The sequence below is a fragment of the Seriola dumerili genome, unplaced genomic scaffold (assembly GCF_002260705.1).
Source record: "Seriola dumerili isolate Sdu_G_001 unplaced genomic scaffold, Sdu_1.0 BDQW01000432.1, whole genome shotgun sequence".
NCBI classification, from domain to species: Eukaryota; Metazoa; Chordata; class Actinopteri; order Carangiformes; family Carangidae; genus Seriola; species Seriola dumerili.
In genome coordinates this window covers 1,572,562-1,591,245 of record NW_019174687.1, presented here as the reverse complement: position 1 = coordinate 1,591,245, position 18,684 = coordinate 1,572,562, and the positions used below count along the sequence as shown (strand labels likewise).

Genomic DNA, 18,684 nt, shown 5'->3' with positions numbered 1-18,684 from the left:
TGTTCAGAGGTTAAATACCTGCACCTGAGAGGAGAACCTGGACCAGGTCCAGCTGTCTTTATAAACCAACACACACCAGGACCTGGAGCCTGAGAATCTTCACAGAGATGCTCATAAGAGGACGGTTTCTGTTGTGCTGCTAGCATTGCAGCTTGATACAGTACAATCATTACCTGATGTCACATTGGTATAGATGCTACATCTCTAAAATCTAGAATGGGTTGCGGGGTGTTAGCAGTTAACATTGAAGAATTCATGAACTCATTTCTTAACAGAGTTTATGAAATTAGCAGGAAGCGAATTCCAGTTTCTACGATGTCTGTGAAGGAGGAAATTCTAACCTGGGTTTATTAACCAGTGAGACGTGCCTCTCTGTTACTGACCACAACAGCACCTTTAAACAGAGCTGCACCAGAGTTCATTCAACTAACAGCAGTTAGTTTAAAAGAAATTCTTATCACCTTCTTCCAACTAAATGTTCATGTAGCATGTAAGCAGCTGTGCTTCTCTCAGCATGGTCACACTCCCACTGCATTATGGGCACATTTCTAAATTTGTAACGTGTAGGAAACAACTTCTGTTTGTGGGAAGAAGGTTTTCCCATTGAAACATCGATTAATACAGACAGTGGCTTCAGAGAGAGAGAGAGAGAGAGAGATAGAGAGAGAGACAGAGAGAGAGAGAGAGAGAGAGAGAGAGAGAGAGAGAGACATATTCACCATTTTGTTAATATATTGTTAATTGTTTGTTTACTGATCCTAAACAAACAATATTACTTAGACCTAAAATACAACGATTACAACAATGATTACTGTTTTTGTTCTTTTAACTTATTCATTTTATTTTACTTAATAGATTATATGTATACGGGATATTGAACTGTTGGCAGTCGGTCTCAGACTGTACTATGTACCGAGGGAGTTCTCACACATCGTCGCCATTGTAGTTTACATTCAACCACGAGCAGAGCCTGCAGTCGACTGTTGTGAGAGTACAGACCCAGCACCCTGATGCATTCATTGCAAAACCAGGGAATTTTAACCATGTCACTCTCACGTCTCACCTCTCAGGCTTCACTCAGTATGTTGACTGTCCCATAAGGGAAAATAAGACACTTGATCTGTTGTATGCAAACATTAAGGAGGCCTACACTGCTTCAGCTCTACCACCACTTGGCAGATCAGATCATAATCTGGTTTTTCTTCAGCCTTCCTACAAGCCCTGTGTACTGAGACAGGCTGCAACCACCCGCTCATTCAGGAACTGAACCCTGGAGGCCAGTGAGTCTCTAAAAGACTGTTTTGAGTGAACAGATTGGAATGTCCTGTTGGAGTCACAGGAAAATGATAACAGCAGGGACCCTGACCTTGATAGAATGGTTGAATGTACCACAGACCACATTAACTTCTATATGGACACTGTAATACCAGCAAGGACTGTACACTGCTTTCCAAACAACAAACCCTGGATCACCAGTAACATCAAGACCCTCCTCAACCAGAAAAAGGAGGCCTTCAGGGATGGAGACAGGGAGAAGCTCAGGTGTGAGCAACATGAGCTGAAGAGGAGATTAAAGCAGGCGAAGGAGGACTTTCACACTGCTTCAGCTGCAGCTTCTCCTACAGCATCTCCTCCACAACCTGACACTGCAGCTACAACTCCCTCCACACGGGGGTCAAGTCTCCTGTCCTTTACAGCGGAGGAGGTGAGGGTGGAGCTCAAGAGGCTACGTCCTGGGAAAACAACAGGCCCGGATGGTGTGTGTCCGAGGCTGTTAAAGAACAGCTGTGGCTCAGGAGGTAGAATATAGCAGAAAAGTGCTATATAAATGCAAGTCCATTTACTAATGAGCTACTGGACACATGAATTTCCCCTAAGGGCTAAATAAAGTATCTATCTATCTATGTGTGTATATATGTATTTTTCCTGATGTCATTGTTATATTGTCTGTAACGCTTAGGCAATATTGTCCACCTTACATTCATGTCAATAAAGCATATTGAATTGAATTGAGACAGAGAGAGAGAGAGAGAGAAGCAACTGCTGGGTTATGGGTTATTGGTTGTAGATTGATGAGCAAAAATAGCAATTTAATCAATTTTCAGTTAAATCTAAAAAGCAATACATTGCAAATAGTGAATGGGTCTAAACACTGTATCTGTGAGGGTCCGGTGTGAAGGAGCTGGAGGTTTACTTACAGTGACGGTGGGAGCAGCGAAGGCCAAACTGAAGAGCAGAGGTAGTGGGCAGACTTCCTGTCTAGGCAGGATGTAGGGCAGAGACAGACTGCGGTCATTACAACTGTACCCAGAATGCACCGGTTGGAAAATATCTGTCAGCTCCAGAAAGTACAGACTGACGACAGAGGAGGCCAGGATAGGGAGCTGCAGTGAAGAGTAAAGAACAAGACAGATGACATCAGCAAACTGTACAAACTGTAACTGTACTAACACACATCACCAGGAAAACACTGGAGTAAATACAAAGGTTGGTCAATACAAGTGCTGATACCATACCTGACGTTCACTACTGATGCTGATACTAATGTTTCTTTCTATACCTTAGTAACAGGTATAGAAAAAAGTCAAATGTCTGAACGTAAACACAGGCCATACATGAACATCACCTGATATTTAGCGTTAGCTTCTGGAGCCTGACAGTCTTCAACACTGGACATGCAATGGACATGTTCTGGACAACACTTAAAAAGTATTCAGGTTTCACACCCAGGCCTAGGACCCATTACACGATGTCAAAGCCAGAAAGACCTTTTTGAATGCAGACATGTACATTTAAAAACAATGGACACAGGAAGAACATCTACCTACACTAAGGCATGGTAAGGTTAGGGATGAGCTAAATGAAGTCATATCAAAATAAAACAACTATTCAAGTAAGTTCTCCAAGATCCCTGAGTACTGAAGTCTGGACTTTGGGTTTAGGTTTGTGATATGCTTGGAGTCGGCCACGCCAGCAGCTCTGTGAGGCTGTACTTAGACACAGCAGTGTTTGGAGCTAAATGCTAATGTCAGCATGCTAACATGCTCACAATAACACACCTAAATTGATGTTTAGCAGGTGTACTGATTATGTGAGTTTACTATTTTACTTTATAGTATTACCTTGTATTTGTTACACACAGTCCAGCTGTAGCTGAAGCTGAAGGGAACATCTTTAGTTCTATGGGTATGTGGTCACACAATGAGGCAAATTAAAAGTGTGCCCTCATAATGGTGATAGCTTTGACACCATAACAACACTACAGGAAATGTCAGAGGATCACCAAAGTCAGTAGGATTACCCAATTAATGTCCTGGTCTATGGAGGATTTTCTTTTGCTGGACAACTAAGGTTCCAACAGATGGATCCTTCATGGCTCAACATATCCCAAGATTCATTGCGTGCTGGTAATAGAAATATGTCAGAAAACATGGCAGCCCAAGGATTACACTTTTAAATGTAAGTATTGTGTTTCAGCTCAGTTCAACAGCTAACCATACAACTGTTAAAACCAAGGACCTTAAAACCTCATGTTTTTGTAAAAAGGAAAGTTACATGTTGCAAAAGTTGCTAGGTAACAGGAGATGTGCTGTGTGACACAACGGTAAGGATGGGCACAGCTGGTGATCCAAAGCAAAAATCCTCCATAGACCAGACCATCTCATTCCAGTTCAGCCATCGCGGTCTACGATGTCTACGAAGGGCCACGCCACTGTAGATCACATCGGCTGAATTGGGACACAGCAGTTTTGAAGCAGCCACAGGAAATGCAATACACTGTCTCTGTCACATATTTCAGAGTTAGTGCATCTACAGGACAAGACCTGGTCAACATGATGCCATGGCAAGCAAAACCTTTTATTGTGACATCCTGTTGGGCAGAAAACTAGATAGCTCTATTCAGCTCATTTTTGCCTTTTTTGAATTGTCTGGATCAAAGATTACATATACATATACATATACATGTTCATGCTTGCACACGGTATCTCACTAACACTGCTGCCATTTCACGGTGTTGTAATTTTATCCTAAAGTGGTTAGTTCATACAAAAGTTAATTACTACTTCTTCACCTTGTGTGACAACCTCAAGGCAATAATGCAATTATTGTTAATTTGATGCTTGAAATGCAGCAAAATAATTGTCCCCGTTACCCGTGAAAAGTATTAGTTACGTGAACTGCAAGTAGAACTCAAAAGATCAGTCGATGAATTGATTATTTGATAAACAGAAAATCAGTCAGCAGCAATTTAGGTTTTAAGTCAATTATCAACCAAAAATTTATTTTCTAGGTCCAGCTGCTTAAATGTGACAAATTGTTATTTTTGGATACGTTACATCATTTTGAACTGTTGGTTGGACAAAACAAGTAATGTTAATGTTGGATGTCAGCTGAGGCAAAACCCTTACAATTTTAAAATGAAAAAAAAAAGAATTGCTATGTTAACCAATAAAGAAAATAACTGTTAGCTGCAGCCCTAACTGCCAGTACTGAAAGCTGAATCATTACTGACTTCTACCAAACTCTTCCCTGGACCCCTGCAGATGCAACATAACAATCCTCAGTAGTACGTTATTTGCACTTTATTGCCATGTACTAGCAGGATTACAAATTGCAACATGATGGATATTGCCTAAATGTGGCTGTTTGTGAAGTTGAAGACTGTATCGAGCCTCACTTCCCTGCTGCTCAAATGATCAACTACATGATCTGACTAATCGCCTGAGGCGCCCACATTTCTGACTGAGAGAGTTATGTAAAGACCTGTTATCGTCTCTTATTTGCACAGCCTGCAAGCCAGGGTTATCCACCAGGGTTGTTATCTTGCTATACGTTTCTTGTGATCCCTAGAAATCCACATTTACTAATTCTTAACCTCTGACCAGATGACCACACAGGGATGTACAAGGATGTATATTTGTAATGCTATAACAAGACTAAGAGTCAAGAGTCACACTGGCAGTTGTAGAAAGTTGTACTTTTTGTACTTGACCTAAATGCTAACGTCAGCATGCTAACATGTTCACAGCTGTATGAGATGTGCACTAGATTATTTTTCTTAATGTTTTCTGATAATATTCCTAAAAGATGTACATTTTGAGTTGTACCTTTTGGATTTTAGAATATCAAAAGTAAAATAATCATAATGGATAATTATTATTTTTATCAACTTTGACTTAAGGTTATATTTCATGTGTACACATGCACATTGCACATTTGCTTCAGTTAAGCTGTGGAACATACCATGTCTTGTCATGTTTAGTAATATATTTTAGCAAAGAAAATAAAGTGGGTTGGACGTGCTAGAGGCACGTGTGGAATAAAAATTTTTCCAACTTTGCAGCAGAAGTGGAGCTGTGACTACCAGCTAGGTCCCATTTCTGCTGTAACAATAGTAATCATGTTAACAAGCTGATGTATAGCTAGTATGTTTAGCATGTTCAGCATCTTAGTTTAGTGTGTTAGCATGCTAATATTTGCAAATTAGCCCTAAACTTAAAGTGCAGCTGAGGATGATGGGAGTGTAATTAGTTTGACAGGTATTTGATCGTAAACCAAAGCATCGAAACAAATCACAACTTTGACCTTTGAATGACTTAATTTGAGGTGATCCTTTGGGGATCATGTCTGTTCCAAATCTCATGGCAATCCATCCAGTAGATACACCATAAATGTCAATCTGCTGGTGGCCGTCATTAGGATTCATCTTCTGGGACAATGAACGTCCGCACAAGAATTCCTAACAATTCATCCATTACTGCAATACAAGCTTGAACTTTTTCTCATTCTCACAAGAAGAAAGTACAATCCACGCATTTAATAGGGTCTGATTACTTATGTATATTGGTATTGATTTTTTATTTTCATAAATTGCATCCTCCATTCTAATCAATGACTTTGATAAATCCCTGTGAGCAGAAATAATTTCTGTATTTATTTCAGGTGAGAGATGAAACAAATCAATTAATCAAGTACAGGAGGATTCCTTAAAAAAGGAAGACGTTGCACAGTGTCAGGTATTGTGCAGTACCTGCCTTGCTACTACCATCGCTACGTCACAGGGCAACACCACTAACCTGTATCACTTAAAAAAACACCACAAAGCCATGTACCATAGTTGCGTGGCTAAAATGCTGACCACCAGTGTGTCAAGTAAGCCAAATACTGCCCGACAAGGATTACCTGACCGAAACGTTTGAAAGCATAACTCCAAATGAACATAATTCAAAATGGCACGGGGATATAACTCAGGCAATAACAGAGTTCATAGGGAAAGATACAATGCCTCTCAGCTCTGTGACCAAGCCTGGGTTTACGGCTTTGATAAATACACTGGAGAAGCGGTACAGCATGCGATCCCACATGTATTTTAGCCAGGTTGCCATACCGGAGCTATATAAAAATGCAAGCTGAGAGTCGCAGTTTTTCGCTACTAGAACTGACATGTGGTCAAGCTGTACAGCCGAGCCCTATCAGAGTCTTACGGTGCATTTCATTAATGAAGATTATGACCCTTCGACCAACTGGGATCTCCATGAAGAGAACCATGTGTGCATAACAACGGACAATTTTACATGCTTACAAAGCTGTAAGTTAAACAAATCAGTCAGTATACGACTGTGATTCAAGTAGTTATTTAAAAATAAGTCATTTGGGGTGTCGCGTAGCGCAGTGGGTTACGCAGGCCCCCCATATATAGAGGCTACAGTCCTCGCTGCAGTTGGCCCCTGGTTCAACTCCTGCATCGGACGGCCCTTTCCTGTGTGTCATTCCCCCTCTCTGTCTCTCTACTGTCCTGTCCATTAAAGGCACAAAAAGCCCAAAAAATAATAATAATAAAAAAAAAGGCATTTATATCAATTCATGCATCATCTAATTTCATCATGACACATAGGCCTGGCCTACAGGAAAGAACAGTTAATGTGTAATCCATCTAATATTGTGTTAGTCATAATATAGAATGATGTTTTGCTTGTGTTTGTTGAATGATACAGAAGAAAGGAACTTTAAAAAATAATCGCCTATTAAATTGCAATATTGGTAAAAAAAAAATCGCAATTTGATTATTTTCCCAAATCGTTCAGCCCTAGTTCACACCTGAACTTAGAGCTGATCACTGGTGATCGGATCACCTGAGAGGGATGTTAATGCAGGTGTGAACAGGTCTGAGCAGGTCTGAACAGGGCCAAAGTTTCTCTGGTCTTTGTTTTGGTAGCCGGTCTGCTGGCGCGTGGATGTTAGTGCACGTACTTGTGCATGTTAGTGCATGTGAGTCCCTCCTGCTTAACCGTCGCTCCCCCACATATTTATAAACACACAGGCTCCGCCCACAGGTGAGATGACAGTGCAGTACGCAGAAAGTGACCTTCCAGAATTTCCTCCGCTGAAGAAGAAACCATGTTTTAAAGGCCTCGGACACAGAAAGGGATGAGACCAGAGCACAGGTGGACTGGACTAGAGACTACTGGCTCAAACCCTAGTCCGCTGGTGGACCATTTTTTTTTACGTTTGTTGTCTCCCTGTGTACACAGAGTACCTTTGTTCAGTTGAGCTGAGAACAAGAAGGGAGGGGGGATTTGCAGAATTTAAAGTTAAGTAAATACCAATTAGGGTTTTGATAATATGCATATGCAAAAGTCTTCAGAGATGTAGCTGTTGAAATAACATTAGAGACAACAAATAACATCAGTCTTTGTTCTCTGTGTTGATTAAAACATCTGGAGTTCAAATCTTACTGTCTGGCACTATCATAGATCACTTCGTTTGAAATATGGTCAGAAAACCACATTATTACGTTTTACAGAAAGACAAGACAAAAAACCTTTTTTGCAAAATCCAATGAAAACTGAAAGCTAGCGGGAAGCTACTCTGGAAGAGAGGCAGCGCTGTAGCTCTGCTTTTCACAGCTTCAGTTATTTCTTGTTAAACAGATGTGTACCAGCCAACAGAAGACTATTAATGCAGCAGACTTCCTCAGTGTGTTATCAAGGTCAATGACGGATCTGAGGCCCTTTCAATCTTGTTGACCACGAATGACCGTGTTTACACAGGCTCCACAATAGGTGAGAAATTTTACTGAACCATTTTCTGTGCTTTTTAATGAATAAGGTCATAGAAATGTATCCACACAAATAAAACCATTACGTGTCTGCCTGTGACTCAACATCATTACGCTGCTCTATATATTCATTCAAAATAAAGCAAGAGAGGTGTTCCATACATGGACAATTCAATCTTTAATAGTGACTCCTCCAGCAGAAGTGAATACACCGAGTCATCACTGCCACTGACCAAATAAGTAGTTTTATGCATTTTGTAGATTTACTTACAGATGACTGAACGTGCCACTCTCAGCTCAGTCGTGCTGCACAGTGTGTTACATAAACTGTTTTCTCATATGAACTCCTCACACTGTCCAGACCTGATTCTCCGGACATTGTCTGGAGTTTCTCTTTCATAAACTAGCACACAACAGGAGACTGTCCGTGTCTCACCTACTGGAAATACCCTGTGGTTTCTCTTGTACCAGGGCGCAGGCAGGGTAATGTCTGTTTAATTTCCAGTAAAGAAGGTTTCTTGACACTACGTGATAATTTGGTTTACTCTGATTGGTGTTTGGAAAGCAGTGTTGTTGTGAGACTGGTCACACTGGAGTGTGCTCGATAGTAGGCCATTAGCCTCAGCACCAACTGACAGAGGGGACTCTTTTCTGGGCTGAGCTCTTGCGTTTGGAGGGTGATGGAGGGGGTCTGGGGGCTGAATTTAAGTTGTGATTGCTCTTTTTTGAATGTTACATATCACTTATCAGTGGGTGTCAGGCATTTGTAACTATTTTTCTGATGAGATTCTGTCGAGTGTTTATCCCAAAAGACTGAGCGATGACTTAGTGGACAGCATACTTCACTTCCTTATAGCGCCACCTAGATTTATTTCAGAGTGTCGATGAGTGATGATTTGTGTGGTTAACAGGGGAAAGCTGACCAAACATATGGTTGTTGCCTCCTGGGATGATGACACCAGGTTCACTTCCTGTTCTTTCATTCAGATCTCCAGTTAGAAGCACATTTCCCTGGGCCTGGAAGCAGGTGATTTCCTAATGGACAGTTTCAGACATGTCTACTTCAAAATAAGGAGAATCTACTGTGGGTTTACACATAGCATGGAGGTATAAACACCTCTGCACAATTTTGTCCAAAACTGATGCATCCAAGTTCACTCTGATAAGTTAGTTTATTTTCTTACCACAACGCTGTCGCAGACCCTCTACAAATAAGTTATTAGCAAGCATGTAAGTATAGCTATAAGCTAAGGTTAGAAAACAGGAGGGTGGTCAAGGTTAGCATGTTGTCTGCTAGGCAATATCGACACATGGATAACATTGATGTAAATTCTTTAACTCTGACCCTGAATGCGTGCACCTTCAATCCAGATGAATACTAAAAAATATTCTTAAAGACTCAAAAGGTCTAATCATGAGGACACACACATACAGTCCAGAGGTATCAGCAGAACAAAGTTTATTTCTATGTAGGCCTACTCTTTTTCTTTACTACTGACAGTTTCTTTAAAGAGACGATCATCACGCTCAACCACAAGGCTTTATTGCGATAAATGTGGGCAATCAACCGAACAAGTATCAAAACCAACTTAATTTGGTTAATACTATCCCCAATGTGTGCTTTCATGAAGTGTGCCCTTGAAAAAATACGACCTCATGTTCATGTCTCCGCCCCATCCAACTAATGTTATTCCACATGCACTCAAGGCAAAGCTGGTGATATGGACAACACGAGTGCAAAAACTGAGCCTCAGGCTACATCCACACTAATACGTTTTGGTTTTAAAACTCTTTTGCTACGCTTACACCTGGTGTCCACATTACTCCACAGTTTTCAAGCCCATTAAACTGAGACTTTTGGAAACACTTTTGGTTTGAAAAAGTCTGGAGATGCATTTAGTCCAGGCGGACTTTTGTAAACAATGACTGAGACCTGCCTTGCCTCCTGATTGGGTAATATCAGTGATGACTACCAGACAGGTAGGTAACGCCACCAATTTGTTTAATCACTTGGAACACAATCACATTGCTGAATATGAAGAGTGCATGGCTCAGTAAAGACAGAGACAATAAGCTCCAAAGTGTTCATTATATTATAGTCGAGGTAAAAGTTTGAAACATTCGTGACACTGATTTGAGGTCATATCGCTCAGCCCTAGATAAAAGTTCTTCACTCCCAGGATGGGACTTATTCGTAGAAAATTTCTGGCTAAGGTAAAAGCTAATTATTCTCAGAAGGCTGTTGTATCTTTTATTGTGTTTTCAGTTGCATCTATCTGGGGCTTTTGAAATAAAGACATAGAGGTTTGTTTCCCAGTTGCCATTGTCCACTGTCAGCGAAATATTCTGCCACATCAGCGATGCCACTCTCACAGTAATAATGTAGTACTCCCACTACAGATATTACGTTAGACCTGTGTGAAAACACTATTAGCCACCTGTATTGGGTTACTTCCCCAGAACTAGACCAGGGTCTGTTCCAGCTACAACACAGCAGACTGTGCACGGGTATAAACACACACGTTTAGACTGTATCATCATTGACTTGAATCCAGTCACTGCTTTATGTAATACATTACATCATACTGTAGCTCTCCTTTAAACATCCAGGGTGTACTATATCTACATATCTGATGAAGTGAACACATCGTGATAATCATGGCCACTGTGCACACACTGGGAACCAGGCTGCAGTAGGGATGTTTCTCTCCTCTTAACGTTTCTAGCCCTGAACACACAGATATAAAAATACACCCCATTCAGAGGGCCATGTTGCCTAGCAGCCAGTTAGTGGGTAGGATGGTGTGACTGTGCGAGATAGAAAATGTTGCCAACACAGAGCAGCTCTGTCAGGAAGATAAAGGAGAAACGAGTAGTAATTATGATAGTGTTTTCAACCCCATCATCCAACACTAACACAGTAACTACTGATTTGTTTTCTCACCACATTTCACAAAAGTGTTGATTTTGGAAAAAGAGGCCATGTTGAAACTATCCTTAAACATGCGCACTGTTTACAGTTAACACAGCAACATTTTAAGAAAAACATAAAATTGGTAAAAGTTGTGTCTAAAGGCTTTTGAAAATAATGGTGCCTCACACACTACAGGACATTATTAAGATGATCATGCCAGAGGGAGAAATCCGGGAGCGATGCATCACCTCACATAATCTCATCTCACGTGATCTCATGGGGAAGAAGATGTAAACAAAATGGAGACTGCGATGCAATAACTTGCTGTAGTGTTAAAAAAAAAACATAAGCAGAAGGCTAAAGAAGTCTTGTTGAGGAAATGGTTGGGGAGACACAGTCAACACAGTTTGTGATAACACCTTTGTTAACAAAAAGATAAAAATGCACAAACTGTTATAAACCTGGCATCCTCCCTCTCCAGCCCACCACCTCACTGTGCTGTGTGTTGATGAAACCAAGACACTGTCCGTGGTGCTGAAGTAACAGAAGGATTTAGACATACTCCTCATCTGATATGAGACTCTCTAAAGCAAAGATAAAGAGCTCTGGGGTCATTTTAAGAGACATATTGTAGCAATGTTCAGAGCAACCTCTGATTCCTGTTGTTAGTTAAATGTTGCCTTGTGATCTTTGACTTCCATTCCATTATGCCTTTGGAGGAGTTTTGTCAAGTCTGGGGCTTGGAGACCAACTAATAACAAAAAAAAACCTGTATCACAAACCATGGTGTGGATTTTGAAAGACGCAGAGCTTATCTGGCATGAGAATTAAGCCACATGACTATATACACCGTGAGACAATATAAATGTGTCAGCCCTAAGAGATTTGCCATACCTTTTGTATAGAGATAGCTTTCCCTGTCATATCTCTGGTTAGACCATAGTGGAGTAGAACTGCTTTAAAGAAACACTGGATTTACTGGATTGTTGATTCCCTGTTTGCTGAGTATTTAACTCACTGGAGTTAGGCTAAAGCAGACATTTCCATCTGGATGTTTGTCTGTAAATGGTTTCTTCATTGAGATTTCACAAAATTTACTATATCACAAACTATACAACACACATACACACGTATATACGTGCAACCAAAACAGCTTCACTGCTCCTTGGCATAGATTCTCCAAGTTTCTGAACACTGGAGGATGAACACCATTCTTCCTAAAGATATTCCTTCAGTTGGTGTTTTGATGATGGTGGTAGAGACCGCTGACTAACACATCAGTCCACAATCTCCCATAGGTTATCAACTGATGAATGCCAACAGAGGTATCCCAATAACAATATTAGTATGGGAAATACTTCCAATACTGCCTAACATACTGTATCGGCTATAAGCAAGTATGTGAGTCTACACAGTGATCCAATACCACTTTATAAATTTGTTTCAGAGCCAGAATTAATTTCTTTCCACCACTCTAAAACAGTAGCCTACACGGGAAGTTGTGTTGTGCAGTCACTGGCAACTACTGTTATAGAGCAGCGAAGAAGAACTGATTTCTGGTAAATAGTGTTATCAGAGACAGCTAGAAAGGAGACAGCACACTTACAATCATTTCCTGTATCTGTGTCACATGTTTTCTCCACCTCCCGCCCCTTTAGGAGACCAGCAGCAGGTCTGAGTCAGTTCACTCCAATGAGAGAAGTGAACCTGATCCCAGATTATCATTACTTCACCCCACAGTCACTAAAGTAAATATTGAATCAATTTTTCACAAGCCACAGATCTTCAGAACATTCTGACATTAAAATGTTCAGACGGATCAGGAGAAAATTTACTTTATTGAAGACCTGTCTCTGTCTCAGCAACATGTTTTTGGAAGGAAAACAGAGAGTATCAGACTGATATGATCTTGTTTCAGGTTGATCAGATATAAAGTAGAAGATAAAAACAAGCAGCAAAATCAGGTGTAAATTCAAACTGCATCTAGTGTTGTATTGTTGTTATGTTTTGACATGAACAATCAATCATGACCACACCTACTTAGGAAACAGGAAATGTATACCATTTCTTACCATTGGTGCTGCTTGTAATGTGTCATCTTTTGTTACAGAGTATCTTTGGTGTTAGGAAAGTGAAGCGGCAACATGTTCAGCATGAAAGGTTTTAATTTGTTTTTTACTCTTAGATTTACCACCGCTAAGTGACCCCTCATGTCCTGTGGATGGGATCAGGTTTTGTCTGTACATCCAGATTAGGAGGTCAAAGTCAGTATAACTTGAGCTCTGCTGCTTCAGTTCTTTTTTTGTGCTGTCCACCACCATTATGGAAATGACTAAATGGCTGGTGTACAGTTTTTACTTGGTTATTAGACAAGTTGTTAAGGAAATTCTGGTCACATTACTCTAGGCTAAATGGTAATTCAATTATTTGTAAGCAGAGGTGTAGTACTATTTGTTTATGTACTGGAGTGCACTTATGGTGCACGCACACCATGAAGTTGCGGCTCGCTTCTAAGGTTATGTTAAGTTTACATATCAGTCATCTATGATCACATGATCAGATGTTAGACTGACTTTATGAACAGTTTGATCATGTTGAGAATATGACGCAGCATCAGACAAACATCCACCTCAGTAATATTAGTTGTAGTTGTAATTAGTGTAGCATTAGGCAGCAGGGGAATGAACACAAGTAGTTTGTGTTCTGAATGATTTATTTACTGACTCGTGTGGAACAAATGACACCACATTGGAAACATCCATTCAGAAGAGAGGCTGCAATGCAGGCAGAGGTCAAGCTAAGCTAACAGGCTAGGCTATGAAAACATAGCTAAGCTAGCTTTCATCTCCAGCAGCACAAGCTGTCCAAGTGTAGCAGACTGACTTTGTCATGTTTCTGTGTAAATGCATCACAGATAAAGAAACTGTCAGAAGAGTGAATGATGAATGAAAGGATGTTTTCTGTCTTTTAATCTTTACTAATTCACGATTTCATTCAGTGAGTAGCTCAGAGGCAACCGGCATCTTTTAAAGTAGAATGTTTTCCTGCGTATTACTCAATGCATGATTGACATTTGGAAATCAATCAATACACCTTAAATGTCAATATGACTTTGACTGTTTCATTTGATTTTATTAGCTCTCTACATGACCGACTCTTTATCACTTAAAAAAAAGTAGTGGAGCATCACTAGCACTGAGCAGCATTAGACCTATTTTTGTAAGTATGTAAAGGTACTGTCATTTGTGACAGCACAAACTGTCACTAAATGTTTCAGTACACTCTTTTGGTCATAGTAAGACTCTATAAATCTGCTCCAACTCTGATGATGCAAGCAGAGGCTGAGCTGTAGCAAGCAAGACTCAATACAGACCCAAAGGTTTTGATCATTCACACCATTTAAACCTTATGGAAATCAGACACCCGCTTCTGCTCAGTCTAGGTTTGTCTGCATCATCAGGTGAGGGATTTCGAGTGGTGCATGGCTGCCACTGAGTTACAGTATGTCTTTATATACAGTGAGAAGTGCATACAGATTAGGTCAACACTCATTTAAATGTGAAGTGTAAGGTTAACTGAGGAAATGCTGCACAATCTCAAATCTTTTATTCATCCTGGCCTGTTAGTGAGAATGCAGTAATGTGTTCATATGGTAATATAAAATCCTCACAGTTCTAGAAATGTAGCTTATATCCAAACAAACATTGCCCTAATGAGCCACTACTACTACTAATACAATTATTATTACCAATAATGACAATATATTTAAATGTTGCACATCCTCAGGCCTACAGAAAGGTTGTTCCACAGTCTGGGGGCGGATGAACTAAATGCAGCATCACTATGAGCTTTAGTCCTGGAGCAAGGAACAATTAGTGTGAGAGACTCAGTGGAACACAGTGATCTGTCAGGCACAGACTACACTGTGGCTGTTAGGCTCTTCATATGATGAGTGGATGGATATTGTTTCTAAATCGTGTTAGTGTGGCATGAAACTGAAGTACATGTCCTTATTTGGCCAGCTGTCTATAGGTGACCGTCTTCAGCCAAGGTGTGTTGACTGATGATACACGAATGATATTAAGCTGCTTGAAATAAAAAGCTGTATCAATCTTTGCATCCTGCCACACAAAACTGCTGTATGCACATGGAATCATAATATCCTGTGGAGACTGCAGTGTCACCGGCTACAAAAACAACTGGGTAAACAGGGATGAGGAGAATACAGATTGTCAGTATCACTGCTATCAAACTGCATACGTCTGGCTCATTGCGGAGTGGCATCTCAACATTAAATATCCACAATCATAACCTAATATTTATGTACATTATTAGCTTAACCTGATTGTGGTATTCAGGTGGTTGCTCAGCCCTCTGGCCCTCCACAAATACTTCTAACTACATGTTCCTGAGGAAGAGCGTGACCATCATCTGTCAGCACAAACCACCCCTCTAAAAACCAGCTGCATCAAAAACACACACAACCTGACTGAATGAGAGCACTGATATCAGGGTCTGTCACTCAGTCTGCCACCAGTCAGCCAGTGGGTCAGTCAGTCAGTGGATAACCAGCTGACCAGTCAGTCAACCAATACATCAGTCAACCTGAACCAAACAGCCGCCTGTCAACCAGACTGCTCCAATTACCACACACCTCTGCAACATAGTGTTACAGATAGATACTGTAAGGCTAGAGATAGATATATAGATATATAGATATATAGATAGATAGATAGATAGATAGATAGATAGATAGATAGATAGATAGATAGATAGATAGATAGATAGATAGATAGATATTCACCTCTACAAAATAAAAGCACGGCAGCAGAGTGACGCTGTCCTTGGTCTCCTTCCCGCCTTTCAGCCGCTCCTTGGCACGAGACATCACGAGCGGCTGGTGGTCTCTCCCGTTGCCGGGAGACAGGGAGCTGTACTTGATTCCCGTCGTAATTTTGGCGGAATTCCAACCTAGTCCGGTTCCCCCAGACCCTTATCGGCGGACCTCCATCGCTCGATGAGTTGAGCTGGAAGTGTCGGTGTCCGTCAGTTTGATTTGTCCGTTGTAGCCCCTTTAATATGCGGTTTTTGGGGCCTCAAAAAAATGTGTCAGCGCAGAACTGACACCGGCTCCCCCAGATCTGTTCGTCCTGTCTGCTGACATGAAAATTCATCCTGTCATTCGCACGGTGTTCAGAGGAGAGGCTTCACTCCGGTCACCCCGGGTACCTCAGTTACGCTCCTCCACTCTGGCTCCACCAGCTTTGCTCTGCTGCAGCAGGTGACGTCGTTAAGCTAGCCGAAATATAGAAACTCATTTCCTGTTAAACTTTCAAAATAAACCCAATTAACTATTTCTCAGCACTCGGCACTTATTTTTCCAAATCAAATCACCATTTCCACGCAAATTTTACCATCTCTGTGCAAACATTGGCTATTCTATGGCTATTATTTCCACAGGTGTTTCGCCTTTATTTTGATGGTAATATTATAATACAAATATAATAACAACATCCGGTCTTTCCAGACTAACGTCTGCTAATTTGACGTAAATCAGCAGGTGCCAGGCTATGGTGGAGAGGTGAACTTAACGAGGTCTCACTCTGCACCTATTTACCCATACAAATATACTGTAGCTTCAGTTTACATTATTCTTACATTCAGACCTCGTTGTTAACCGTTGTAATTAAGAGCTGTTTTTCACTGCAGTTAATGTAAATGGAAAACTGAGGGGTCTGTAATTTATCTATAAAAACATTTGAAACATTTAGAGAAAAAAAATTTTTTTGAAAGTTTTTGAGCATCACATACCAAGTCCCCATTCACCTCTATTGCTTTGGGCTGGCAGAGGTGGTACGTTCCTCAAAATGTCTGCAAATACAACTGTAGTATCTGCAGTGATAAACGCTGCCAGGTCTATGTGGGGAAACATTAGTATCCCCATTCTGCATAACATAAAGTGTACTCTTGGTACTATTATATAAAGCAGTGGCCCCCAACCCTTTTGCCTTGTGACCTGTGAAATTTAGTGAGGTATAGTTGTGATCCCTCATCACAGGTTACCACAGTGTAGATCAGGGCTGGATATCACACCTTAGTGTTATTTTGTGTGTGTTATCTTGTTGGGTTAAAATTCTTGTACAGCCACTAATATTATTAATAAACAATTATTGTCGTTTATTATAATAACAATAATATTATTATTATTATTGTTGTTGTTGTTGTTGTTAGTATTACTATTGTTATTGCTAATTAATTATTGATGGTAGTAGTAGTAGTAGTAGTAGTAGTAGTAGTAGTGGTAGTGTTGTCCCTTTAGAACCTGCCCTTACAACCCGCCATTTAGGGTCTGGATTTCACCTACGGAGTGATTCATCTTTTTAATCCTCAACAATGGAGGAAAACAGAAACCGATATATGGTTGTGACGTCATGAGTGTGCTAAAAACCTATTTTCCACACTGGGAGCGCGCATGAGTGTGTGTGAACGCCCCCTCCAGCACAGCAGAGCCATATAGGCTACTCTTGATAATATATGGGACACACAGGCCTCAGGACTCAGGAATGAAACAGTGTGCCATGTTAAAGCCTCGGGCCACTGCCTCCAGCATGCTGTTGTGTTGACAGACTGCTGCCATACAACTGATGATCGGTCAGTTCCCCTCTCCTTTCAGTGTCTGAGTGAAGGGCAGGAGGTTACAGTATGGACAGTATGATGACTGACGGCTAAATACTTACACGTGATTAGCCTCATTTATGGTGTTTTCATTTCTAATTTTAAAAAGTTTACATATATTTGATAGATCGTCAACCCTCTGATACGACCCAAAGGAGTGTCTCCATAAATAGCGCCCCTAAGGCGGCAGGCATACCAGGCCTTGGTTGTCATGGTTACAATAATAAACACGCGGACTGTACCTAGAGGCGTACCTACCATGGCTGCTTTTTTAGTTTTTTATTTTAAAAGAAATTTTCTTTTTACATTACATTTTAATTTCACCTGTTGTACTTCTGTCATTTAAATTCAATTTTTTGTGCTGCTGTATTTTCTTTGATCAATATCAATTAAATATACAGTATGTATATATATATATATAAAATGCATTTAACATTTAACACATATACCATACATTAACAAATAAGCTTTTTCATTTACTCTGTTGCTACTCTCTTCCTATTATAGAAAATATTATCACTCGTGCAGCAGATTATTGCTCAACTTACAGTGGCAAGAAAGAGTATGTGAACATGAATGTGAACTGGGATCTGATCTTCATCTGAGTCACAAGTACAAAACAAAAATCAATGTGCTTCAGCTAATATCACATACACAACTTTATTTTTTTTATGTCTTTACTTAACACAGCCATTAAACATTCACAGTGCTGGTGGAAAAAGTGAGTGAATCATTGGACTTAACTTTTTGAACCTCCTTCGGCAACAACAACCTTGAATGCGTTTTCAGTAATAAGTTGCACAAAGTTCAGGAGGAAGTATTCCTGCAGAACTCCTTCAGCTCAGACATATCGTTAGGATTTCTGTTGTGAGCGTTTCTCTTCAGGTCATTCCACTGCAGCTCTACCGCGTTAAGTTCTGGGCTCTGACTGAGTCACTCCAACAGGAGCTTGTTCTTTGTTTGAAGTCATTCTGTGGTAGATTTACTTGTTGTTTAGGGCCATTGTCCTGCTGCATCATCAGGCTTCTACTGAGCT

The 18,684-nt window shown here is 40.5% G+C and overlaps 1 protein-coding gene across 1 annotated transcript in view; it reads right to left on the bottom strand.

The window, feature by feature from the left end:
• Positions 1 to 15,861, bottom strand: part of LOC111233943 (phospholipid phosphatase-related protein type 4-like) — a 39,715-nt gene extending 23,854 nt beyond the window's left edge. The window contains exons 1-2 of the mRNA XM_022761872.1: positions 15,778 to 15,861; positions 2,199 to 2,384 (exon numbers count right to left, since the gene is read on the bottom strand). Coding sequence (XP_022617593.1) covers positions 2,199 to 2,384; positions 15,778 to 15,861 — 270 coding nt within the window. The remainder of the gene's footprint in view (positions 1 to 2,198; positions 2,385 to 15,777) is intronic.
• Positions 15,862 to 18,684: the final 2,823 nt, after the last annotated feature.